The sequence below is a fragment of the Nematolebias whitei genome, chromosome 22 (genome assembly GCF_014905685.2).
Source record: "Nematolebias whitei isolate Nwh7 chromosome 22, NemWhi1, whole genome shotgun sequence".
NCBI classification, from domain to species: Eukaryota; Metazoa; Chordata; class Actinopteri; order Cyprinodontiformes; family Rivulidae; genus Nematolebias; species Nematolebias whitei.
This window is the reverse complement of record NC_056519.1, coordinates 17,637,648-17,665,614: the sequence shown is the minus strand read 5'-3', so window position 1 is coordinate 17,665,614 and position 27,967 is coordinate 17,637,648. Positions and strand designations below refer to the sequence as shown.

The 27,967-nt window shown below is 39.5% G+C and overlaps 1 protein-coding gene across 1 annotated transcript; it reads right to left on the bottom strand.

Moving 5' to 3' along the window:
• Positions 1-127: 127 nt before the first annotated feature.
• On the bottom strand, positions 128-27,605 carry LOC119428382 (protein phosphatase 1 regulatory subunit 12A; the record flags this gene model as incomplete). Its single annotated transcript, XM_037696061.1, is given in 3 exon segments — positions 128-246; positions 4,493-4,623; positions 27,236-27,605. Coding segments are annotated over 3 exon segments (487 nt in total), but the record flags the coding sequence as incomplete, so codon positions are not given.
• Positions 27,606-27,967: the final 362 nt, after the last annotated feature.

The following is a 27,967-nucleotide window of genomic DNA, read 5'->3' as shown; positions in this document are numbered from 1 at the left end:
TGAAAAGGTTTGACAGAAAAATGTTCATATAATTTTTTTTAAATCGCAGTATCGATTTGTCTCCAGCAGTTTTCCTGGTGAAGATTGTCACGAGCACCACAGGAAAGTTGGAGATTTAACACTGTACCTTGTCGGTTGATCTCATTTTGCAGAAGCTCCTCCATCGCCTCCTCTTCAGTAATGTCCAGAGGAGTCTCACCCTCGCTGTTTACAACTCCGACATTAGCCCCCTGACTGATCAGGTACCTGCGATGAAAAGAAGAACAAAGCCATGACGCAAGCAGCAATAGAACATTAACAATGTCAAATATATATATATTTTATATTCTTAGAGGGGTACACATCATGGGTTTCAGCATTTGAACGGTAGCATTTGATAGTGAAAAGTAAACCGGGTTAGTGGAAACGTTACTTCCTTATAAAAGGAAACCGTTAAAAGAAAGGATGTGTTGTACAGTCGTCCTTCGCTACTTCACGGTTCGACTTTCGCGGACCCGCTCTATCACGGTTTGAGGACGTCCAGAATATTGCACAACTTTTTAAACACACGGTTGTGGACTGTACAGTAATTTCACTGTACAGAACTCGTGTGTTAAGATGAAAGTTGCATTGGTCTTGTGGATTAATGATTGCAGAACAAAAAACATCACTTTGGATACAACACCAAAGGTGAAACAACTTTACTGTATGATCATATTCACCATGGAGGAAGAGACATGGTGATGTAAATGAGTAACTTGAAGCTGGACCTTTCGACCACCTGGTTCAACCACCGAACCACTGCATTTAGTGCCAGCAAGGGGTTGTTCCGACAAATTTCAACAACGATTTGGATTAAAAAGTGTTTCTCTGCACGGAGAGGCTGCGTCCGCTGATACAGCAGGAGTGGAGGAGTGTGTTAATGTTCAAAGATCTGATCACTGAGGGGTCTACAGGTCTGAACAAGGTTTTAACATGGACGAAACGGGCCTGTCCTGGAAAAGGATGCCATCTCACACTTTTCTTATGAAGGACGAAGCCAAAGTGCCTGGTTTCATCTTCATCAACTTCATCGTCATCACTGGACAGCTACTTCTTCATCTCAGTTTCATCTTCTCTGGCGAGTATCCATTTCAAATAAATATTTTTTAAAAAGGTTAAAGAGTTTAGAAAATTGTTAGGAACATTGCAAGAGTGTGGGAAGGGTTTTAAACGCCAATATATACTTGTATATAAATACTAAAATAAACTACTACTTATGTACATAGTTTCAATCCATCTCATGTACCACATGAGATGGTAATGACAAAGTTTACTGTACTTGAACCAATGTATCCCTACTTCACGGTTTTTCAATTATTGTGGGGGGGGCCAGGGTATGAAACCCCCATGATAAATGAGGGACTACTGCACATCCATCCATTCATTATCTTTACATACTTCCTTTTCAGGTCATGGGGTCACTGGTGCCCATATCCAACAGTCACTGTGCGAGTGGTGGGGGACACCCTGGACAGGTCTCCAGTCCATCACCAGGACACAGAGACAAACGAGACAAACAACCATTCACTCTCTCACTCACACCTACAATTTAGAGTTACCAATCACTCTTACATGCATGTTTTTAGTATGTGGGAGGAAACCGGAGTACCCGGAGAAAACCCACGCATGCACGGAGAGAACATGCAAACTCCACCCAGAAAAGTCCCAGGCTGGGATCTGAACCGGCGACCTTCTCGCTAAGAGGTGGCAGCTCTACTAGCTGCGCCACCGTGCCAACCTGTGTCAAATGTTTTTGGTTTTGTGTTAACCATGGTTGATGCTACTGACTTGAGAGTCAAACAGTCCAACTACTTCTAGATCAAATTATATGCATTTATCAAATAAAATAAAATTATATATGACTACAAAACCTGTGAAAGAAGGTGATTTTATTTAAATCGATCAAAAACAAAAAGCTTAGCCTAAAGTTAGGGGAACAAAAATCTGTCACAGATTAGACTTTTAACTACTGATTCTTTATTTTGCAAGTTATTAATGTTGCGTCCAAACTATTAAAATAACCCTAGAAGGAAAAAAAAATACAACAGTGCAGTTAGACCAGATAATAGGTCTTAACAGATTAATAAAATTGTGCAATGTTGCCAAGAACAATAGACATTTAACAAGTATGTTAACATATTCAGGACTGAATGTTCCAACACGTTCTAATCCTTCACAATCTAATATATTGCCCACCCCCTCCTGAAGTTAGGATTCTGCTTCAGGCAGTGGAAACGGTCAATTTGTTCAAACAAAGACAAAAATCAAATCATTGTGTACCATTGTATACACGAAAACTAAACAAAATGCGTTTTCAGGAAACAATTTATTGCAAGGATTGTGATTTTTATAAATGTTGAATCAACTTCATCTGCACTGACCTTAGTAAAATATTGTAAATGCCCTTTTTGTATTTGGTTTATTGTAAAGAATATTCATAGCCATTTTGTGATTTAACCCCTGCAGTTATTGAAAACATTTAAAACCTTAAGCATCCTGAGTTCAGCTGCCTCCAATTAAAACTGCGGTGGGACTCAGCCTCTCCTCATTAGACCAACCACCCACTTGAAACGCACTCAGTACTTTTGACTTCCACCCAAATGGCAACTCTCTGACTACAATTACATCACAACGTTCTGTATTTCTTTTAATTAGACTTTCTATTCTGCCTTTTTTTTTTTTTACCGTTTTGTTTGGCTTAACTCAGTTTGATGGCTTTGTGGTTTGTAGTCCCACCGTGGGCTTTTTAACCAAGCCTGCAAAAAGTTGGTGACACCCGGGGAAAACAGATTCAGCACTGTTCGGCCGTTCTTGGTATTGTGAATGAGAAGCTTGGAAATAAAATGGGTTTACAGTGAACTCTCGGCCCACATTGGGTTTCTGAGTTTCTCTCAGCGAAATGAAATGTCTCCATTAGTCACTCGTATCAGCACAGCCACTTGACATTTTCAAAAATGATCAAACAAATGACTTCTTGTTTTCTGTGATACTGGCCCTTCACTGATGCCGTGCTCCTGAGGTCAACTCAGACTTCTCCAATCTGAGAAAAAAAAAGCACGAACACGTAAAACAGTAAACGCATGTCAATTCCCCATTTTGATATCGAACCAAGAGAGTATGAAATTACAGACTAATTTCCTGGCAGAATGTTTATTTCTCCTCAGCTGGTAGTAGATTTTAGGAAAACAAAAGTGTATAAACCTCGAGCCAAGTTCCTGTAATGTAACACAAGTAAAGCAGGTCAGCACACCCTCCCACTACGCTGAACAATGAGTCCAACCGAGTCATTTTAGCCCCTTCAGTGAGTTTTAAATGTCTTCTGATAACATCTCTGTGTTGTGTTTTATGCCTATGAGCCATCTTCTTACTTGACCAAGGGAAAGTAAAATTTGTGAGTTCAACTCCAGTCTCCAGTCTTGATAAAAATAATTCTGACCATGAGTGTCTGAGCTATAAGATAGGCTAAAATGTTAAAGATTAGAATTTTAACATAAAACATTTGAAATTAATGCTTAGCCAATAAAACGAGTGAGCCCCTGGGTTTTATTAACCAAATGTAGGAACCTCTCATTAGAAAATCTTGCAATAGTCATTAGGTTTCAGCTGTTTAACCCAAACTGATGCAGTGAGGAAGTTCTCACTCCTTCAACAGCCTTGTGAGATGATTGTTTAAAGGACGATCTCACATGGGAACACAATGCCATGATATATCACGCTGATCTTGGAAAATTGAGGTTCAAGAAACACACGAACTGCTCAGATATTTAACCTACTGAGGCTATTGGAACATGACGGAGAAAGTTGATTATTAAAACATAACATTAAAACCTCATTAGGATAAGGAATGATAAGAGGTAGATGATCTTACAAAAATAAACATTTAGCAGTAAAAAAATAGATTTTTACACATCATTTTGTTTTTGCATATGTTGCTTATATGTGTAATGCTGGACTGAAGCAACCTTGTTTGGAAAATAGACTACAAACTGCACACTGTACATTTATTTGGGGATTTCCCAAGACTGGCTTTAAAACAAGTTGACTGGCCTTACTGGTCCTATATTTTTGTGCAAGCATTAAATGGACTGTACTTGTATAGCGCCTTTCTATCTTATCAAGATACTCAAAGCGTTTTACAACACAATCTGTGCGCTCATTTACCCATTCATACAGCACTCTACTCCATCTTTACAAAGACTAATCAGAGCTTTATCACATCTGATGGGACACACATCGGAGGCAATGAGGGGTTCAGTGTCTTGCCCAGGGACACTTGGGCATGTGAGTGCTGGTGGAATCGAACACCCCAACGCTCGCATTGGAGGACGACTGCTCTAACCACTCAGCTACAGCCTAAAGTAAAGCATTAAAGTGTTAAATGAATTGTGTGGCAATTGCGAGAAATGTCAGAGTATGTACGGAACGGGACAATCAAATCTGAAGACGCCAATCCTGCTTCTTAGAAACTTACTCTGCTATGTCTAGGTATCCACAGGAAGCTGCGGCGTGGAGGGGGATCCAGCCCTCGTTGTCAGGCTGGTTGATGTTGGCTCCATGCTCCACCAGGAACGTCACCATGTCAACGTTGTCATCTATGCATGCCTGAAAGACAAAACTCAGGGTGAGAAGAAGAATCAAAGCACTAACGTCTTGTGTGTCGGTATGTTTATCTCAGTGCATGAATGTCACCGCACGCATGCATGTGAGCTTAAGTTGCCAAGTGTATCCAGAACTCCTGGGGAATTTAGGCAGCTGGAGCATTTCGAAATGCCTGCACATAGCAGGGCTGCTTGAAATACCACATTGCATAATGTTACTGATAGAGCCACGGATGTACTGTGTTTATATCCTGCTAGTTTATGAGTGTGGAGGAGGGGGGGGGGGGGGGCTTTCTGAAGTACTTCATCTAAAAGGTCAGCTTTGCACATTGTGTGATAAACTAACAATACCATTTACTTATTTATTTTCCCTGAGCAGCTGGTTAAGAATTTAAGTAAACCAATTTTTACTCTAAATACATGTTCTTGATCATATTATTATAATTGTTAAGGTTGTGTTACTTTTTACTAAAGTACTTTTGAAGGAATGAACCATTCACTTGGTCCAAATCAAAGTTAGACTTAAATATGGTGATATCATTGTATCATCGTACACAAACCTTTCAACTTAAGACAACTTTAGAGCAGAGCAGATGATCATAAGCTCGAGTTTAAAGTCAAACCAAACAAGTATCGCTCCACGCTCACAATAAAATGAAAAGCACGTTTGACTTATCCTTGAATGAAATAAACTCGACCAGGAGCACAGACAGGAATCTGTCTTGTGAGGAATTCCATTCATTCATGGGTTAAGAGCTGTTCAACAAAGATCCCTATCATTTTCTTTACAAAGGTGATGCAACCACGCAGCTAGTATTGTCTAATCATGTTGTATGATTACTTATCGCTTATAAAAACAAAAACATTTTGGAAAATATCAGCAAAATAGCATTTCTTATCATAAAATCCATTTTTCAACTAAATGTTAGGATGCCCCCAGATTCTACTACTGCTGTTTAATAGCAACATGAAGCAAAACAGCTAAAGTTGCACATTCCCGTGTTTGTTGTCATAACCACCCATTCGTCGGGTTATTCCAAATTTTTGATATGGGAAGATGTAAGGACAAAACTAAGTTATCTGTATAAGAAAGGTCATCTACAATTTCCTGATTATAACAGCCATAATGGCATCGTTGTTACAAGAAACCAAGCTGCACCATGAGTGACAATGAAAACAAAAGTGATACTTGTTTGGGAGGTGATGAGTTCTATTTAGAGATTCTTTAAACATAAAGTGGGAGGCCGTTAAAGTTCATCTACATTATGATGATTATTTTATGCCAAGTTGTTGAGCTTCAACTTGACATTTTGTCAAAACTTAAAAAGGTCAGGTAAGTGATACACAAAAGTTGAGGGAAAAATCAACATATTTGGGGACTGCCATTGCAATGTACAGGAGAGCAGTGTATTGCCTTGTGAAGGCAGTGCATGGAAGGCACATATTATTCTTCACCTAATAAGAGTTTCTTTATTTTTATTTCTTTATTTTTGTTCCATCACCGTTAATGCGGCCCGAACCGCAACGTGTACCCCCACAAAAGTTATATAAAAACGACTGACTCAATCTTGATATGAGAACTATTACTTTTATTGGCAATCGCAGTTACCATGGCGATGTATTTTGCTAACAGAGATGTCATACTTTCCCATAGAAAATCAATGAGAGAACTCTCCTCACACGAACTGCTGCTGTCAAGTCCCCTGACTTAGAGTGTAGAGGTCCCTGAAGAAAACAGAAACTCACTGCTGGATTGGTTTAAAACTCAGAAAGTAATCAGAATGTAGAACTGATTAACGTTTGGAGCCATTTTGATTCAAGATGGCTGCCACAGCTACCTCAAACACAAAATTGACTATAACTCAGGCATTCTTTGAGATATTGAGCTGAAATTTAGTATGGTTGTAGTTGAAAGTGAGTTATACATTCTTAAAGGAAATCAAATATCCAGTATGCCCGCCTTTGCTAAAACAGAAAAAATACAATAACTGTCATTTTTAGAGCGATTCAGCTGAAATTTGGTATAGTGGTAGCGGAGAATGATCCTCATCACATGCTGAATTAAAATAAAAAATCCAAGATGGCCACCTTAGCTAAAAATGAAAAAATATGATAACTCTGCCATTTTTTTTTTTTAGCTATTCGGCTGTAATTTGGTATAGTGTTAGTAGCTGAGAGCAAACGCCAACACATAGTACTGTCAAATCAACAATTTAAAATCGGTAGCAGCCTAGCAGTCCCCGTCAAAGTTTCTCCAGGAACTTTCTAGTTTATATTTTTATGCTCATTGATTGCTTTCTATGCCATTTTGCTCCTGACCCATTTTTAAATTTGTAGCCTCCTTAAATAGAGACAATTTGAAGATCATTTCAACACCTTTTAGGCCCTCCTTTCTGATCTAATGTGCATTAAAAAAATAAAAACTAAATGCAGTAACCCCCACACATTAGGAAGTCTGAATTTGCAACATTTTTTAACAAATTGCATCATGATCCAATGTCTTCTGCAAATGTCACTTAACACAAGACCCAACATTTGGACAATAGTAAAACATCTGGGCTGCAGCTGCGTTTAAATAGAAAAAAAAAAAAAAAAGGGATAATGGTTATTTTGAAGTAACAAGCTCTGAAATTACAGACTTAGATTATATGTTTCAATTTGTCAACTCAAAGTAATAAGAGATAGAAATTACATAAAAGTCAAAAGTATGAGGAGAACAGAAGCTTTGTTTACCACCATGCCTGTGAGGGAGAAAATGACCAAGAACCCAACAGGGAGGTGAAAAGCCTGCAGTGCTCGGTACACAAAATCCTTGACGCCAAAAGATTTTATCATGTCAAACATGTATAAGGTGAGCTGAACTGCAGTGGTCATAATGTCCTAGAATTTCAGATAAAAATCAACTCTCTCTGGTGTACCTGTCCTGCAGCTATCATTTCAACTCTTTTTGAAACAAATCACTGGAATCAAGACGGTAAACACATGAAATCTGACATAATTTCAACTTTAATATAAAACAAACCCATAAATGAACACTGACTGTGCAGTCTCCCTCTTTCCCCAGGTTGCTAGGACAACAAAAGCGTCAAAAGAGGAACAGATACACACGAATGCACGCCGGCCTCACGTTCAGGGCACACGACTATCTGGCTGGAATCCTTGTCCAAATTTGGGCCGTTTACAGCACCCGAGGAGACGCGAGTGCCTCCTAAGGGCTCACTGGGCTTATCTGACAGTTTGTGTGTATTTGTATATGATGTACATGATGTATTTTGTGATTAATGGTTGTGGTTTAGTTGAATGTGGGTGCTCAGGAAGAACAGAGCGTCTTGGGCTAAGTTTGACAATCCGGGGTTTATCTGGCTTTGCTACAGGCTGTGCAACATCTACATCCGATCGTTGTGTCATGTCTAAATTACCCGTCTTTGTGGTTTTGAAATACATACCGAATGTGTTTTCGGCAGAGCACAAGTCTGAACTTCAGCGATCATAATAGTGTCTGGTTGGCAGTTCAGTAGAATTTGACAAATTAAATTAAGATATTATTTCTGAGCAGAAAAGGCTTGGCCACTAATTGCAATGTGGCTCTTGCATTGTCTAAATGAAACTGTTCAACTGGTAATCAAGGCAGCAAAATAAAGTGAAAGTTATCAACCTGTTCAGCACAGTGAATCTGTGATGTTACTTATAAGTACAGTCAACACATTTTCACTTTTACTCCGATACATAAACATCAATCCAGGGCATAAAAAGCACAGTTTCTACATTCTGATTCAGTTTGTATTCCAAACAAATATTAAGACGACCTAAACAGATTCCCACTGAAAGGAACATTAGTACAATGCATTATTGTCTTCCTCCAAGCTAATACACTCACAACTGCAGAAAGCACATTTACCGTATTTCCCGGCGTAAAAGTCGCATTTATTATGAGTCGCCGCTGACCCGTCATGTTTATTATGCATTTATTTAATGGTCAAAACAACTTCATTTCATCTGGGTGGTGCCATTCATCCTTCCATTGCGGCTCATACGCCTCGCTGCCCCCTTCCTCCCCGCTCCGGCAGTGGAGAACTCTGTAGAGCTCACAGCCGGAGCCGCCATGAACAGGTGGATGGATGGATGGATGGATGGCGCACCACCACGGAGCTTTCTCACGCCTCTAGTGGCTGCAAATGGTAATGATTACTCTGGTTCATGTCAGAATGAATTAACATTTTAAGCGTCAGTCAAAAATTGCGTTGTGAGTATGGAAAAAAAAATTGTATACAAGTCGCAGGACCTGCAAATTTATGCAACAAACTGTGACTTATATGCCGGAAAATATGGTACTTACGGTCAAATGCCTGTCAGCTGGAATTCAAAGTTTGCATTTGATTATCATCTATGTGAGGTATAAGTGGCAATAGTTTTTCAGCTTGACGTGTTGAAATTCTTTATCTGGTCATGCAAGTCATATTTTTAAAACCTACCCTTACAACTTCCTGCTTCAGATGGAAAACATGCCAACCCACATACAAAAAAAAACCCCACCTCTAATCATTCCCCACACACATTATCTCTTCAGTCTATTTCTTGTCTAATAATGGAAACAAAGCCCTTAAGGTGTAGCGAAGCTGGCAAGCCGCCCTCTTTCCAACGTCACAGGTTCCTTCATACGCAGACTGCTCGCAGCAGCTAAAGGGTCCCGACATAACTGATCCTGTAATGGTTGTAATTTTCTGTGGTTGACAGGTGCTGGAGTTACAGCTTGCATCAAGATAATGCTTGTTGCAGTGGCCTGAAGGACAGGAGAGGGATATTTTGGTGTTCACAAAAAGTATAATAGCATCCTTATTATTTCCAGGTATCACAGAATTTAAAAGCTCGTATTGCCTTGTTGCATGCGCTACTGACATGGGTCAAGAAGTTCACTTTCTACCTTAGGATTGTACAGAGAAAAGCAGGAATGTCTAGTAGCAATAAAACTGTATACAGTACTTGTATTCTATATAAATCGTATACATCAAGGATTTCAGAAAACTGAATAAGAAACAGTAAAGGTGATCTGGCATTTAATTTATGTGTTTAATCCTATGTTAAACATGACAATATGTCCGGTAATAAGGCATGTGCTGAGCTTGCATACAAATATTCAGACATGACGTGAGTTCCTATTAAACATCCACGTAACTATGTAAACCGGTGTAGCAAGTGTGTCTCAAACAGAAGACTCCTTGTAGGAAAGGCAATAGGATGAATAAATAAATGAAGGGCTGCACATGTTCCCTGAGCATGGATTGTAAGTTTTACGCTGGCTGGATTAGTTTCCGTTTCCTATAACTTGTCTCATGACTCTGCTTTAGTCCATCTTTTTGCATCCATCTTGAATGGTTTCAAGCAGTTAAAAAAAAATGCACAAAAAGCATGGCAAAGAAACGCATGAAACCGTCTTGTGCAATGACAAGATATTTACGTTGTTTGTAAACAATGTCCTTCTCGTAGGAGGAATATTATTTATAAAAGTTAAATGACAATTTTGCCACGACTCCGATACGTATATGTATTCCTAAATCTTTCACAGTAAGCCTTAAAAAAAGTCTGCTCATCTGTGAACGTGACATCACAATTACTGCTAGTTAAAACCATTTTCATAGGGAAAACAGCCATTTTAGTGAATTTGTATTTACTTCACACTGCACGTGGGGACTTTAAAATAAACTAAGCTGTACTGCATATGTACAATTTCCATTCATTTACTTTGCATTAAAGACAGCACAGATTCATACAAGACAAAACTAAAAACCCAAGCAGCCACAAAACATTTGACAACCTCAGATACACAATCAGCTAAACATCACTCCATAGCAAAGATATTTGAAGACTCTTCTGTTTTTGACTTATTTTGCTACACATTCAGAGTGCAGACTTGAGTATACTTGAGAAAGATGCTGTTGCGGCTTCTAAACCATTCATCTCAGATGACTTTTCACAACACAAATTATCAATGGATATGCAAAAACAAGCCTATCCTTAAGCAGTCTCTAACCAAAGACAAATCCACCATCTACGTCCTGCGACAGTATCTGAAATGAAATCAACATGAATTTCTTTTTTAAGATGAAGTGTAACTAAACAGTGTTGCTGTAGATACAAAATGTTTACGATTTCTTGTTCAAAAACCCAAAATTTGGCTTGTCAAACAGACTATCACTACATCACAACCATGACATTGTGACAGAAAGATGGACAAAAAGCAGAGGACACCATAAAACAGGACAGAGGTCTAACGGCAATGCCTACTCTTGGTAATATTGTTGGAAGTGAGCTGCCTGGGTGTTGAGACAGACATTTCATGACAAACACACACGTAAGAGGAGTTTATAATTGTCAGTATCTAGAGATGTGTTGACAGACTTGAAAGTCTAATACAATAGCGATGATTTAAACAATTTTAATGTACAATAGTCCCTCGTTTGTTGCGGTGGATCCGTACCCTGAAGCCCAGAGATGAGTGAAAAACCACTAAGTAGGAATAGTAGTAATTTATATATATATATATTTATTTTTTAAGTCGTTTTAAACCCTTCCCACACACTTGCAATATTCTAAACAATGTTTCTAAACTCTAAAGCTCTAAAGGAGCACAGAATGTCATGATTTCAGCTCCCTGCCTCCTCTGCTCTTTGCCACCTGCAAGCACACTTGGCCACGCCCAGCAGCTACAGCAGGAAGCTTATCCTGCAGTACGGGCTGCATAAAGGTGCAGCAGGTGCTAAACATTTGAAATAATTTATTTTAAATAAAAAGTTCATGCTGATCATGCGGCTCATCCATCAATCAGCCAACTGTGTCATGTCCAGTCTTACTTCGAAAAACCGCGATAGAGAGAGCCCGCGATAAACGAACCGCGAAGTAACGAGGGACTACTGTAGTTATATTCAGTAGTTTGTAACCACTTTCTATATGAATGTGCAAGTAGAATGTGATGTCACATTGCCAAACATTAAAATAACCTATTCCAAAAATACCAACATAATTTAAAAGGGATATTCTTTAAAAATCTATACAATCAAGGCTTGTCTGTTATGCCAGATTATTTAAATATAAATCAACAAATAGATTTTTTAACAACCGAGGGATTGAGTTATTAGTACAGTGATCCCTCACCTATCGAGGTTTCGTTCCAGAGACCCCCCCGACAGGTAAAAAATCTGCAAAGTGGCAGCGTTATATTTACTTTATTATTTATATATATTTAAGGCTTTATAAACCCTTCCCACTCTCTTAACCTTTCCCACTCCCTTATAAATATGCTTAAACAATTTAGCAATCTTGATGAAGATGATGACAATGAGATGAATGTACATTGCTGCACAGAACACACACTATAAAAATACTGGGTTTAAAAAAAACTGCGATACAGTGAAGCCGCAAGAAGTGAACCGGGATATAGCGAGGGACGACTGTACTGGAGATATGATGCCTTTTGCTTGGAAAATCTCAACCTTAAAAAAAAAAACACTTCAGAAAAACAGTACCGGTAATATAAAACAGACAAATCAATTTAGTTGAATCCCCATTCCTCAAAATCATATTTTGCTTCAGTACTTGTTATTTTGTTTCTTTTCTTGTCACATGGGAGAAATGAAATTTTTGCTAGGAAATAAGACGACGGCCAAAACTTTCTAGTATTTGACAGGAAAGGGATGAGATCATTTAAGCCTTTGGGTGAAATCCAAAGCATTGCAGGCACAAAATAGAGATTGCTAGAGATTATTGGTGCACAAGTCATTTTCAGTAAACTGATCATTTAAAATAACATTTAATAAAATCTTTTTTGAGACATTGGCATTTGCACAAACTCTTTCCCATATAAACCAACAAAATAAACAACAAAGGAGCTTCTTCTGGAGCTCAGAACTCATCTCAAAGTTTTCATCCACATTTAATAGTACAACTCTTCTATGAAACCACCTAACCAGTACAGAGTAAGGCACTGGACTAACATACCAGTGAAGGAATTCCCAGATAAGTATTACTCCTAGCCTTGGGGCTTCAGGCCTCTGCACTCTGACCACTCCTCGTGAGCTACGTCACCAGCTCAGAGGAGCACAGCCACTTCCACAAAAGGAATTCCTTCTGGTCGCCTGCATGTAAGTATGAGTGTATTATATGCCTGCATTTGCATATCTCAGTGTTGGACAGGTCAATGAGGCAGAGTGTGCACAATAAAAATGAAAACATCATCCCAAACATGATGACTTATAAAACCATTTATGATCAGAGCATTAGGGTTTATTTAGTGACGTGGTACATTGGTAAAAACAAGACAAAGAACTCCCAACTCGTGTGCATTTGACGGAGTTTGGGAGGCCAGAGGGTATGAGGGGGAGGGTTGAAGCACTGCAGGGTGACCAGCTGGGTCCCATAACTAGAGGAGCTCTGTTTGGAGCTGTAACCAGCCTACAAACACTCACATAGCCTTTGCTTTCAGCACTCTAGCCGCTGCTGCTGCTACCGAGGACAGCCATATATGGTCCTGGGATTCCCATGGAAAAAGAAGACCAGGATTGTGGAAGCGGGGCAAAAAAAAAAATGTCAGCGAGATTTTAACAGTATCCTTCACTGGGGCTTTTGCGCAGCAGCAAAAACAATAGCCCCACTTGAGATCCAAGTTTGTTTCCATGTGAGGGGACAAAGGTGAGAGGTGGCACAAGGATGAACAGGCTGAGAGGTCATACAGCCATGGAGAGGAACAACTTCTGTTGGTAATTTCATACAATAGAGCCTTTATGTGAATGATTCTACAGGACAGAGAACAGAAGATGGCTCAGGCAGCAGTTACTGACAGTCAGTCGACTAAAAAGGCAATAAACATGAGTCACAGCACCCTATGTCACACTTCACGCCAACAAACTAACGCAAGAGGTCAAATGAATAGCAGGGATGCCAGCGTATGCCTAGCAGGCATTTCAGTAATTAACTGCCTTTGCCAGCATAAACTTAGATCATCACAACAAATGGCTACTAGAACTAGTTCTACAAATAGTAGTAGACTAAAACAAAATAAATGTGATCTAAAGCAAAACTAACACACAGACATTCATAGCAAACTTCTATTTAGATACTGAATAGGCATGTGGCTAAACAAGTACACCACAAATGCTTTAAAGTAAATGTACATTTGGCTTCACAATGGTGTGATTTTAGGTGAAGCACAGGGCAAGTCATTGCAGGCAGATGTGTAAATAAATTGTGTATTTCCATGTGTCTATATTATGCTGGTGTCAGTGATAAAAAGCTGAAGGGGTGGAAGAAGCAGGCTCACTAGTGGAGCCTCAAAGAGGAAATGAGAAAAATAAACAGCCACTTCCTGTTCCTCTCTGGCCTGAAATCTCCAACACAGATCCCTCCTACCATCACTCTGTCCGTATGGAAAAATGGTCTTGGGTCTTAATCATCTGCCTTTATATTTTACTATTCTTCAATCAAAATGCATCCATACAATCTTGCCGAGGTTTCAAAAAGTAGTAGAATTATAACTTTGAAATAGCTACCAATCACCAAGTGCGTGTAACTAAACAGTTTTGATCAAAATATGTGAAGCATAAATTACAAAAACAAAAAATGCTTTTGGCCTAGATATTCAGGTTCATGAATTTATAAAAAGATATATTCTGTTGACATTCCCCCTCAGGGATTTTGGTGCATTAATTATTCATTTTAAACTCTATTAACATTGTAGCATTTTTTGAACCCAATGACCTTTTACTTATGCTCTATAAAACAGAAATCAACATTTGTTTAAATCAATTTAATCTCTTCAAAGGGAGACCCTAACAGAAAAAGTTTTAGAACCACTGGTTTAATGAGACTGCAATGACATCGTCTGACAGAGTCTTTCATGGCAAACGATGCCAGGCTGGGTGATATATCGATATTTTTTTAAACATTTGTAGCGACGATACAAAACGAGACTATATCCTTATAAAACGAGTCTTATACTCTACCTACAGTTATAAATCTGCCAGTTTTTCCTCCCAGTCTGCACCTTCATGCCACCCCTCCTTTCCCCTCACCGAATACAAACCCGCCTCTCCCCCGCCACTTGCAGCACCTCAGAATCAGAATAAGCTTAACCATTGCACTGAGATACAATGAGAATATGTCCATGCGGTCATCCGAAAGATGGGCGGAGTGCGCTTAGCTGCTGCTACAAAGCGCGGCCTTCTCATCCTTTTCCGAATACATTTTTTAGATAGAAAAAGGGGCAAAGCTATGGAGGAGAGGATAGTGGCCTTACAAAAAAAGATCTTTTCACACCTTGTCCTAACAGGACACAATTTAAGACAAAAAACTGCCAGCAAGCACATTTATGAACACGTTACATACGCATTTACAATGAGGCGGTCCAAAAAGCACTGAGAGATAGTCCATTGTCCTGATAAGATGGTGGTCAGCTGGCACAGTTCTGATAAGCCTGAACGGGAGGTTGCGATAGAAAAAGCTTTTCCTTAGCTTACACATTTCCCAGGAGAAATTGATAAGTCGGCCTGTTTCGAGGCCATCCGGGGAGTCAGGTTCAGATAACCACAATTGTTGACTTATTCAGGCAGACCATTTTTTCCTTGTCAGCCTTTGAGTCTGTACTGATACTTCCAAGGTCCGAAATGGCCAGATTAGGGTGCATTCTACTGGTCCGTGCTTATGAGCCTCTTCAAGGTCATTTTCATGCTGTCGAGTCCCAAAGCCGCAGGTGGCCTGCGATTCAAATCACTTCCAACTTATGGTTTTGCTCATAAATCAGCTGATGTTGAGTCCTCAAAGCACAAACCAAACCTTCACATAGTCAGCAGCCTGACGAGTTCCAAATTAGCTGTGGCCGTCTTCTTTGTAAGTTGATAAACCAGAATCAAGACTATTCCAAAAACAGGAAAACTGTTATAACTCCAATTATATGCAATTTTGGCGTCCTCGATCGATAGCAGAGATAGACATATCACCCACAGAGATATATCCAGCTGCATGCATGTCGTCCGAGCAGATTAGAGTTCTCCAAGACCCTGTCGCTTTGTTGAAAAGATTTTGTCATTTGCGTCGAAAGTTCAGTTGGTCAGATCCAAAACAGTAGTTTTCATTTCGGAAAATGTGTAAAAATAGGAGCTGCTCCAATACACAAAAGTGCAAAAAAGCAGGAGAAGAACGGGAGTGGGAAGAAACGCGTGCGCCTCGTTGCAGAGCCAGTGAAGACTATTTGAAATACAAAGCTGAGCTTAGCGTGAGAGCTCTGTAAATTCCTGATAGGTGTTAAAATGACTAGGTAGCCGCTACAAAGCAGAGATTTGGCGTTCTCTAGGAAATTAACAGTTTTAGAGTGGCAAGGTATAAAGTTGTCTTCTCAGTAAAAACAATGGAGACAAATATCCAGTTAAAAGGTGATTTATTTGCTGTGTGTTCTTCTGGCATTTAGACACAGCAGTAAAACCAGTAAAGCACAAACAAGCTTGAACAAAAAGGCTCCGTCCATGTCCAGAAAAAAAAAAAAAAAACTCCAACTGAGCTCTGCACTTTCAGAGTCAGAGCTTTGCTAATAAAGGTTATTAAAAGGTTGAATGAATATACTTCATTAGAATCAGACTTCAGATTTATTAATAAATCAGTGTGCCATAAAACAGGGTGAAATATTAAACACAAGAACATATTTGCTTTGATTTTTCTATGGACATTATAAAATGTCTTGAAACTTGTACATGTAAATAAATGCCTAAAAAAAAAAAACAAAGTTTAATATATGTAAATAGTTTATTCTTTAGACATTTACTTTGTACAGTTACAGCTGGTGTTAATAAATGTACCCGTGTGACAACTGGGACAAAGGTTTGATTCAGAAATATATTTTTATTATTATTTTATGGAAAGAAATAATAAAGATATATATGTATCGTATATCGCGATTTATCTTAAAATATCTAGATATTAATTTGTCCATATCGCCGAGCCCTAATTTCTAAGATCAACTAAGTGCACACACAGAGACCATAATTATGCACCTCTATCTGAATCTGAAGGCGAAGTCCAAGCCCGACACTTCTCTGCAAACAGAGCATCACCGGCAAGAGCTTGCTTGCATAAACAGTCATACAGATGCAACATAAGAAAGAGCACGCTTGTGTGGATACTGGTATTCATAAAGTATTAAAGATGAGCTGGTCTCTAGGAGTACGTTACTCCGAGCAAAAGTTGTTTGGGTTGTTTGTTTAGAAATGTGCATTTTTGAAACCAATTTCATTCAAGAGAAAAATGCAAACCTCTATACGAGTACATTATGTTGCAAGTTCCTTGAACAATAAACAAAAAGTTGTGTTTCTAAATGCAAACGCATCTTTAATTACATTCCTCATTTTGTCAGCTTAAGATGCAACAATTTTAGGAATAAAAACAAAGTTTTTAACCTCACACTTCCTGAGACAATGGGACGAGTACTCTCCTTTAATGTGCTGTTGATTCTATGACCACAAGAAATTCATGAGCTCTGGGTCCAGGTGTTCTGAGTTCAAAAATACCAGCTCATGAAAAACACAGCGTTTTGAGTGACTGCGATCAAGCAAACAGCAGAAAGGCTTCAAGACCTGGCTAAAGTAGAAGACCGGCACCGTGTGCCACAGGGTAGGAAAAAAACAAGCTGAAGTCATCCTACAAACATTTCACAGCAGCTCAAGAGTATGCAGGGGTTGAAAAAAAGAGCAGTGGAAGTCAGGAAAGCAAGTGCTGGAAATGATTTTTAAGGCATCTAACAAGATCATTTAAACACAAACATATTAGCATTTAATAGAGCTGCACACCATTTCAAGCTCTTAATCCGTTCCACAACAATATGGAGGAAGGTCCGACTGAAACAGTTTGAACGTAATAGACATTAAAGTGTGCATCAACAGACAGGTTTACTAAATTCATTTGCAACAGTGAATCCAGGCTTGTTTATTTTTACAACCCAATATTGGCATTTTGTTAAAAGGCTTGAGGAGGATCAACCCATTTTTGAGCAACGTGAAATACAATTTAAGGAGCAAGGTCATGTCCCTGTCCAGTCTAGTCAGCACTGCTCATATACGTGGCAGCAGGTTTACTCTGGTGAGGAATTCCTGTTTCATTCCCAGGTGAACCAGTTCCAACCTGCAGCAATACTCATGAGAAAAAATGTCACTGTAATCCTGATTATTCCAGATTTTCTGGTGGGGATGTCTCCTACATCCTTTCTATGTTGTGTGTTCATACAGAAGTTCATAAGTAGAAGTAAAATACATGTTCAGACTGCAGTCAACTTCATGCATATTTTAAAATTTAGCTCGAGTCTCCTGTATAGTTATTTTAGTAAGGAACAAACTATTTCCATGAGCTTTTCTAAAAGCTAAACCACCACAGCTGTAATGAATATATCTTTGATGAAACTGCAACTCAGACTTCTTAAAAAAACATTTTATAAACCTTTATGTGCTTATTCTATGGAAGTGTGAAAAAGTGGCTTTTTAATGCTGGGAAGAAAAATGAGAATAGCATGAATAAAAGTTATTTTCTTTATTATGTTGCAAGACATAAATGTCTTGACATAAATGTCGCTAAATGCTTCGAAAAACTGGTCATGACTCACATTAAAAAAAAACATTAACATCAACGAGGACCCTCATCAGTATGCATACCGTGAGAACCGATCAATAGAGGATGCCATCTCCTCTGTGGTCCACACTGCACTCAACCACCTGGAGCAGAAAAACTCTCATGTCCGTATGCTCTTTGTGGACTTCACATCCGCCTTCAACACCATGATCCCCCAAACCGTGATGGACAAACTATCCACACTAGGACTAAGCCCCTCCATTTGCAACTGAGTTCTAGACTTCTTAATAAACAGACCACAGTTAGTGAGGATCCACAACTTCTCCTCCTCCACCATAACCCTCAACACTGGCTCTCCACAGGGATGTGTGTGGAGCCCCCTCCTGTTTACTCTGCTCACGTATGATTGTGCAGCTACCCATCCAGGCTGTCACATTGTAAAGTTTGCAGATGATACAGCGGTGGTGGGATGCATCACAAACAATGATGAGTCCAGCTACAGGCAAGAGGTGGAACACCTGGAGAGCTGGTGCAAAGAGAATAACCTTCACATCAATGTGAAGAAGACAGAGGAGATGATTGTGGACTTCAGAAGGAACAAAAACATCTACACCCCCCTGAACATAAGAGGATCTGCGGTGGAAGTGGTCTCGAGCTACAAGTACTTGGGTGTACACATGAATGACAACCTCAGCTGGAGCAACAACACCACCAGCCTGATCAAGAAAGCTCATCAGAGACTACTACCTCAGATGGCTGAGACGAGCTGGACTGGGAAGCTCAGTCCTCACCTCCTTCTACAGGTGAGCAGTGGAGAGCATCCTGTGCTCCAGCATCAACGTGTGGCATGGAGGCTGCATAGCTGCAGAAAGAAAAGCTTTGCAGAGAGTGGTGAAGGCTGCACAGAAGTCTGTCAGAGTCAGTCTCCCACAAACATCTCCACCTCTAGATGCAGGAAGAGAGCCACCTGCATCATGAAGGACCCCACTCACCCAGCACACTCACTTTTTGCCCCACTCCCCTCAGGAAGGAGGTTGAGGAGCATTAAGTGTAGAACCACTGGACTGAGGAACAGCTTCTACCCTGAGGCTGTTAGACTCATGAATCTCTAACTAGAATAATCACTGTGAAAAAAAATAAAATAAATCACATCATGTTGCTGCTGATCTGTTTCATGTTGCTGCTGATCTGTTTCAATGTTGATGTGTTCATGCGTGCTCATCTGCTCACACAGACTCATGTTCATGTTTGTGCTGATGTTCAATGTTTTATGTTATGAGTGCTTAGTGTATATTTAGTTGATGTTTTTCTTAGTTCATATCTTAGATGTCATTACTGTTTTTCTTTTACATTTTATTGTTGGGAACTGGGACCCTGTGTACATAATTTCCCTCCACCACATGTACCACATGAGGTGCGAATGACAATAAAGAAACTCTGACTCAGACTGTTGGGGTGTCACTCACGTACATACATTTTTTCTATTACTTAAAATATAGTTCAGAGGTATTGTTTGCAGCTGTGTCTGGAAGTATTAGATTGAGATTTGTATTGGCAGTTTCTCCAATTTAAATAACCGTAATTTTTGCTGTACAAGTCGCACGTTTTTGCATAAATTTGCAAGTAGTCCTGCGGCTTATACAACGAAGTAACTAATATACGTCCCCCCATATTTATTACCCAATTTTTGGCTGAGATCTGACCATCTCATTCATTCTGACATGGAAAATATTGAACAATACCATTTTCAGCCACTAGAGGGCCCTCAACTAATATGGCAAGCCAAGTGTCTCATTAATGAGTAAAAGTGGCTATTAATGAGATGCTTGGCTTGCCATATAGCCACCTTCATCTTGCTCTGGAACTCCTGGAGCAAAAGTCAAATCAGCTGCATTTCGCCGCGCCGCCCAGGTGAAATTCAGCCAATTTGACCATCAAAGTGCATTTATTAAGGAAAAGTTCAACTGAGATACACCTTTACGATAACGTCCAGCAAACAAATAATTGTTTTTAGGTGATTATCTTATTAAATTTCAACTAAATGCACAGCAAGTCCTCCCTCCTGCTTCCACGAATCGATTTTTGAAATGCACCTGATTTGACCATTAAAGTGCATTTCTTAAGGAAAAGTTAAATTGAGACAAATATTTGCTATAATTTCAAACAAACAAATAATTGTTTAAATTTTAACCTCGTTAATTCTTGTAAAAAAGTCCTCCCATGCACGCGGCCACCATTTGGCAGCCAACCAATGTTTGGCACAACGCTGGCCCACGTTTCCGGGTGGTTAGTGGTGACGTATAACAAATGTGACGCGTCAGTGGTGACAGATAATAGATGCTACTAGTATGATGACGCGACTTATTTATGTTTTTTCCACTTTATTAGACATTTTTGGACTGATGCGACTTATACAGCGGTGCGACGTGTATGGCAGCAAGTACGGAACTCAAATCAGTATTAGGAACAAGATACATCCCTGGTGAACAATTGTTTGAACATTTTCACTATTCAAAACAGTACGGAAGAGGCAAACATCAGATAAAACACTTGCTCATTGTAAAATTTAATCACTACTTTATATTAGAGCTCACAATCTGCCATAAATTCCTATTTCTTGACAAAAACCTCACCTCAACAAATCTGACTTGCACTGGGACTTTGGAGTTTTGACACAATCTTGAGCACTGATGTGTCACAATCAGCGGATGAACTGGCATGTTGCGAAGTGTTTGTGTGCAAACGCCACAAAGACTTCCTGAAGTTGATTATAGGGTCGACAAAACGGTGGGAAGAAACGTTAAATAAGTCCAACTTGACAAGAAAGACATCTGACAATTATACTGGAGTAAAATATACATGTCGCTGGGCTTCATTTCAAAAATGAATATTCTCAGCCATCAAGCAGGCCGAGCTTCAAATTGTGTGACAGATTATCTCAGGACTGGAATCCAGAACTGCTTCTGATGACCTGTGTCTCTAGTGAGGAAGTATATTAATCTATAGTGCAAGTACACGGATAAACAATAACCCAAACATAATGGTGCAAATGTTTTCATCACTTGCATGACAAAGAAGAGTTGGAGTTCACCTCTGCAGAATTGTTTGCCTTCATGTAGACGATAAATATATTTAAATTACTGTACTTGTAGACAGTAAAGCTGCATTTTAAGTTATATTTACAATAACCAAATTCACAAAGTAAATACAAATGTACGGAGAAAAAAAAAGTATCTAAATATGATACACAATCAAATGCCAAAATATACCCTTAGCTGTAAATAGGTTTCTACACAACAAAACACTGAAACATGACAAAAGGGAATCATATTCAAATAGAGAATAGGGTAAAAAACATGAGCTAGACAAAGAAAAGTAAAATCTAGACTGTCTAGATTCCAGTCCATGAATTATTAAGTTGCATTTTAATGTATTCAGCAATGTGTTAGAAATGTTTAAGTGATGAGCCAGTTGTGCGACGGCATTAGGCCATGACAAAGAGCCTGAAGGTCTAGTGTGGCTTTATTTATTTTTAGGGGAAAACGTGAAAACAGGGCAGCACGGTGGCGCAACTGATCGAGCTGTTGCCTCTCAGTGAGTAGGTCCCCCCGTTTAAATCCTGGTCTGGGTGCCTTTCTGGGTGGAGTTTGCATGTTCTCTCCATGCATGCGTGGGTTTTCTCCAGGTACTTCGGTTTCCTCCCACAGACCAAAAACATGCATGTTAAGACTGATTGGTAACGCTAAATTGCCCCTAGGTGTGAGTGAGACAGTGAATGGTTGTTTGTCTCGTTTGTCTCCATGTGGTCCTGTGATGGACTTGCGACCTGTCCAGGGTGTACCCTGCCCCTCGCACAGTGATGGCTGGACATGGGTACCGGCGACCCCCGTGACCCAAAATGGAAGAAGCAGGTAAAAGATAATGGATGGATGGATTTATAGTGCAAAGTTCCTTCAGAACCCTCAAGTAATTAATAAAAATTACTAAAATGAAAGGATAGCTTTCCAAATCAACCCATACAATTAAACTTAAGTTTAAAATAAATACAAGTTTCTGCCAAACAGCATGCAATCATTAAACGTTATCAAAAAAAAAAATAAATAAATAAAAAACATTCAAACATTGTTTTGCATGTGGACTAATTTTCCTAAAGCTTATTTATTGGCTGCTTTTGATACAAAATATAAGTTGCAACATATAACATCTCGTACGGTATTTGGGGAGTGGTGGCGCAGAGGTTAGAGAAGATGGGTCTGTGATTGGAAAGTTGCAGGTTCAACTCTCAGTACCGTCAACATCAAAATGTAGGTGGAAAAGGTGAAACACCCACACCTGCCTCCACCCTCATTCGCCCCACTCTGGGCCCCTGAGCAAGACGAAAACCGCATCTTTTTTTTCTCAGCATAGCTTCGCCCACCCCTTGTCAACAAAAGGCCAGAGCTGAACTTTTTCGCACAGGTGTATGCACCAAGTACTGCGTGATTGCGTCAGAAAATTGTGGGCGTGTTCAGCAATATAGAAATGCAATCGAACCTTCAGCTGTACGATTCTTCAAACACACTAAAATTAGTCAAGTAGCCAAATACTCCTGGATGGAGATTGTGCAGACATTGTGTATGAAGGAGTATGTCTGCCGAAAAGTGTGCTACTTTCTTCGTGATAGATTTGTGGCCAAAATGCATGGACAGTGTGGAGACTCAAGCCGGAAGAAACCTGCATGGTGACGTATAATGCAGCAGGAGGGGTTTCTCAGGACCTCTATGCCTGTGTCTGGTGGACTATGAAAGGTGTGTGCAAAAACAAATGTCCCGCAACCACGCGTTGACTGTTCAGCTTCAGATGGAGTATGCTGGATCCTATAGTGTAAGTAATTAACCTGCAACTTTATAGCTAACAAAACAGTTAAGGACAACAGGAGGACCTCAACATAATCTTAAGCACACGTTTTGGTTGTCTCACCTAAATGGGCCTCTCCGCGACATGTCCTGCTGCCTTTAACAGGAGCGCAAGGACACCCCAAAAGGTATTTTTGCTCCTCTGACTGGCCAACTGAGCTGTGCCTCAGACACCGCTGAGAATCTCAAGACTGGGGCCGCAGTAAGATTTACAGCAATTATGTCATGTGATGATATGACTGAAGCTGGTCGGATGGAAAGAAATAGTCGTCTTGTCAATATTTTTTTTGTCTATCACATGCTTAACAATGGTTTCATTACTCATTTGTAAGGTTGATTCTCCTTTCAAATACAGCCAGACTCTCTCTGCTCAGGCTGTTATGCAACTCCCACTCCATCCATGCAAATCCACCAACGCAAGTGACTGGTAACCTTCCAAACCGTTGTCAAGGAGACAGAGCAAGATAGTGTTCATGGATCTTGAGATCTAGAGTTTTATCATATAAAAAGATAAAAATAAAAAAAGAGCATAGGAACTGAGACATACTAAGCATGCTAACGTACTAAGCTGAACTGAGCCTCATCACCCCAGCAAAGGGTATGTGCTCAGTAGACAAGTTCAGCTGTAGATCGCTGAGGGTATTTTCTACAGCAACAAGTCTTAGTTGCCTTGTTTTACTGGTGAAACTCAGTGGGCGACATTGCACTGACCCTTAGCATAGTAAAAGGAAAGGCAGGACAGAAATATATAGTGACTAGAGAAGGGGGTTAAGTGACAGCTGAGGAATGTCTATCCCCTTTCTTTGCTATGGTGTCCAGCGACCGTCATGTGAGGAATGCCCGGGTAGGATGATGGGACTACGCTCTGAGAACGGTTTAGCTTATGAAATGGCAATCAGGAATCTACCAGCCAATCTACTAATCAGTTTAACGTCTCATTCATCTATCTTCTACCCACCTACATCTGTGCAGTTTATGGTTGGGTAAATCTATCAGCATCATATTACTTAACTGAAATAACATTTATGGTCACGCTTACAGGTCCTCCAGATGCAGAAGGCCTGTGACTCGCATGCAGGCGCAACCTCTTGCCTAAATGATACCAGGTCAGCAGTGCAAAGCAGGGATCCAGACTGTGAGTCATATCCAAATTTAGTAGCTCCTGAAACCCAGTTGGGAGAACTTGTGGTATTTTTAACTCCACACTGGTCATCAAGAATGGCAGCAATATTAAAAAATGAGAAGTGAGCAATCATAACATGATACCCTTAAAAACAAAAGGCAGGGGTCAGTCAGTCATTTTAAAAGGTAAACTGTCCTATTCAGTTTATTTATGTAGCATTAAACAACTAAAGTCATCTAACAGTACTGTACATTATATTCACATACAAATATTTGTCATAAATCAATAAAATGTATGACAGACATATGAAAATAACTAGTTTCCTACTGTTTCTCTTCTTCCATCCTTTGGAGAAACACAAATCCCTACATCACCCTCGATAAACTTCTATAAAGCCCTAAAATCCAGGGATCTCATATTGATCTGTCACACACAAATAGTCCCAGGAGCTTCTTGTCTTTAGAGATGATTAGATCGTAATAACAGCATTGCAAAATCTTTCCACACTGGTGCTCATCCTTCTACATAACTCCAAAACCTGCAGCCTGATGAGTTTGCACAGGGGCCTTGCTAATTCCAGATTTAATTAGAGCGGATTGTGAGCATGAAAAGGGTTTATTAAACTTCATTACGCAGTCATACATAGTAGAAAATTTGCTTTTTAAAACTTTCAGCTAGTAAAAAATATTTTAAGTAATAAAAAAAGGACTTTGTAAAACAGTAGTGCTCTTAGCAGCCCTCACACTTTCTTACTGCAACTAGGCATGTGGATGTGTGCACTGTTGACCTCTGCCAATATTAAAACATTTGACAGGAATTCTTCTGTTAATCCTTAAATAATTTGTTCGCTATCAAAGCAAGCAGAATGAGAAACAATCCTTACCGGAGTTTTAAATGGACTGCATATGCTCATCATAATTGTTGCGACGGTTACTGTGATTAGTAATAATTACACGACGGGGCACTTAAAATGCGAGTGCATAAAACCAGCCAGGAACCATAAAAAAAAAACATGTTCATGCACAATACAACAGTTTGCAAAATAAGCCGACACGCTAAAACATCAGCGGATGCAATATACTGAGGAGAACATGTTCAAAGTAAAAAAATTCAGCCTGTTATAGGAAATATTAAAATTTCCAACTTCATATCTGGTCAATCTTTTGATCAGAAAAGACTAAAGGTATAAGCGATAATTAATTCATACTGTTCTTATAACTGGAATGATAGTATTCAACAAAGCTTGTAAATAAGATGCTTTGCCTTATTTGGTTTCAAATAGTCTCATACATTTGATTAAGAACCTCCTCAAGTTACTCTCATGTGGGGATGTGGAAGAAACGTGATCAAGTCTGCTTAAAAAAGGTGACTACAAAATCCTCTCTAAGTTGCTGACAAATGTTAATTAACTTTTTAATGGGTGCATTTACTTGCTTTCTATACACTTCCTGTTTCGCCAACTGTTTATTAGTTTTGTCTAGCAAAGAATCTATCATATGGTCCTCATCATACCACATAGAAAGCAGGCAGTGAATGATGCATATGGATATAGATGTACTGCTTTCATTACAGCTGGCTGTTTAGGAATGTTACTTAAAAATGCATATATTCAGATTTATTAAACGGATGTCTTTAAACGCATCATTCTGCTCAAAACTCTACATTTAGGTTCAACAAAGGCTAACGTTCATTGCAGGACTGGCGTTACTTTTAGCTTTAGTATTACTAGTGAATGAACACCATCACAAAAGGCTCGTGTTAAGCTGTGAACTTCTTGATTTGTAAAGTCAAGACGCTGATTCGAGCTTGTTTTTGTGTGTTTTTTTTTTTTAAAGATCCGGTGGCTTCATATTGCCGCAATGGGCTGGTTAACACAGCTAACAGAGATGCTAGCGAACGCAGCTAGCGATTAGCAGGCTAGCTTGGCAGAGATGACAACCCGACCAAAAAATAAAACAAAATGCAAAAATAATAACCACATACGCACTTGAGTTTAGTGTACACACAACAAATGCAAAATCTTGAGACTATTAAGATCCGAACACGTCGACTGTCGGCTCAGTAAACAAATGAATTAAACTCCCAAATAGCCAGCGACAATTATCTTAGCGTGCTAATTTAGCGCTAGCTCACTGCTGACGGTATTTCATATTATAGTGGTCATTTTTAGTCTAATAAACAACAATGTTAGTGAGAACGTTGAACAAATATGTCCCACTAAAGCCTTGCGGTTGTTATAAAAAATATAGTTTTCTAAAACTCACAGCCAATAGTCGATAGCCATTCCAGAGAGTAGCCACAGTCGCAGTTGAGGGTCTATCAACAGGACTTTTTGCTAGCCAGGTAGTAGCCGGTGTTACACCAAGAAAAAACGCCTTGCATAAGAATCCTTGTATATATATCTTTAGTTAATAAGTCTGTTTTAAGAGTTGTAACAACCACATGGCACTTTAACTTTATTAATTAACTTTAAAAGCTGCCTTCAAATCCAAGAGGTGCTTTTTTCCTGCTCAACACTGCTGGAATCAATCGGTCTGGAATAGTTTCTATTACTTCCAACATGGCTCGTTTCGAGCACTGTCTTTGTGATTTGTACTGAGCAAGAAAACAGGAGGAGGGAAAACACACAAGAAAATGTTACAATTTAAAGAAGTGTGCAGCATAAAATGACTAAGACTTGGAATATGAACTGCAGCACAACAGCAATTAGACTGCACCCAAAAGACTTGGAAGATACAAGACTAGTTTATCAGGAGAAGAGGGGAAATCAGAACAAAAAGCGAAGTTCTTGCAAGACGTACACAGGTTGTACATTAAAAAATTTAACTCCACCATGAAGACGATCCATTATTTGCGTCAAAGACGACGAGTGCTCGGTAGGTAAACAACAGGATGAGAATGGCTTCCATTTGACAGGTGTTCCAGGACAAGTAGTTTCAGGCAGTGAAATTATATTTCTGTCCAGTTGTATAAATTACGCAGTAAAGTAATCAAATACAAACCTGGTGGAGAGCGGTGAGACCGTCTACGTTGGCGTAGTTGATGTCGGCGCCCCGGTCAAGTAGACGGAGCACCTCCTCCGTATCGCCGCTCGAGCAGGCGGCCAAAAACACGGCGCCATCATCGAACTTCACCTTCGTCTTCTTCTTTTTGAATACAGGAGGCTCCTGGTCCGTTTCTGAGCCCAGCCACCGCTTTAACTGTTCATTCCTCTTCTGCTTGGCGTCCGCCATCTTCATCCCCCTCCTGTCTCGGGCTTCTTATCTTTCACCGAGAGAGGGTATACTTTATAGTGGCACTATCCCACAGCGCACTGGGGCGTGGGAAGAAGGGAGGGCTGTGGAGGAGGAGGAAGAGGGAATCGTGTAAAAGAGGACGTCTGGATTGTTTTCCGTAATCTCGCGAGAACTTCTGCTCAGGCGCTGCAGTGTAACGTCATCATGTGCGAACCAAGTATGGCAGCTCGTTATAACATATAATCAGATTAAATTATGTCTGTATTTCTGATAAAATTCTGTAATTGTGATTTTCAAAACAACAAACACAATACAAGTATTTTTTTATATGATTATGATGTCTGTTGTTTTTTTGTTTGTTTTAATGATTGTACTGTTTTGTAATGGTTTGAATGATGTGGCTTATTTTTTTTATCAATTTTATACTATTTAAAATATTTAACTTAATTTACTTTATTTACTCAATGGCAAAAATGGACATCTGTACAACTGCCTCAA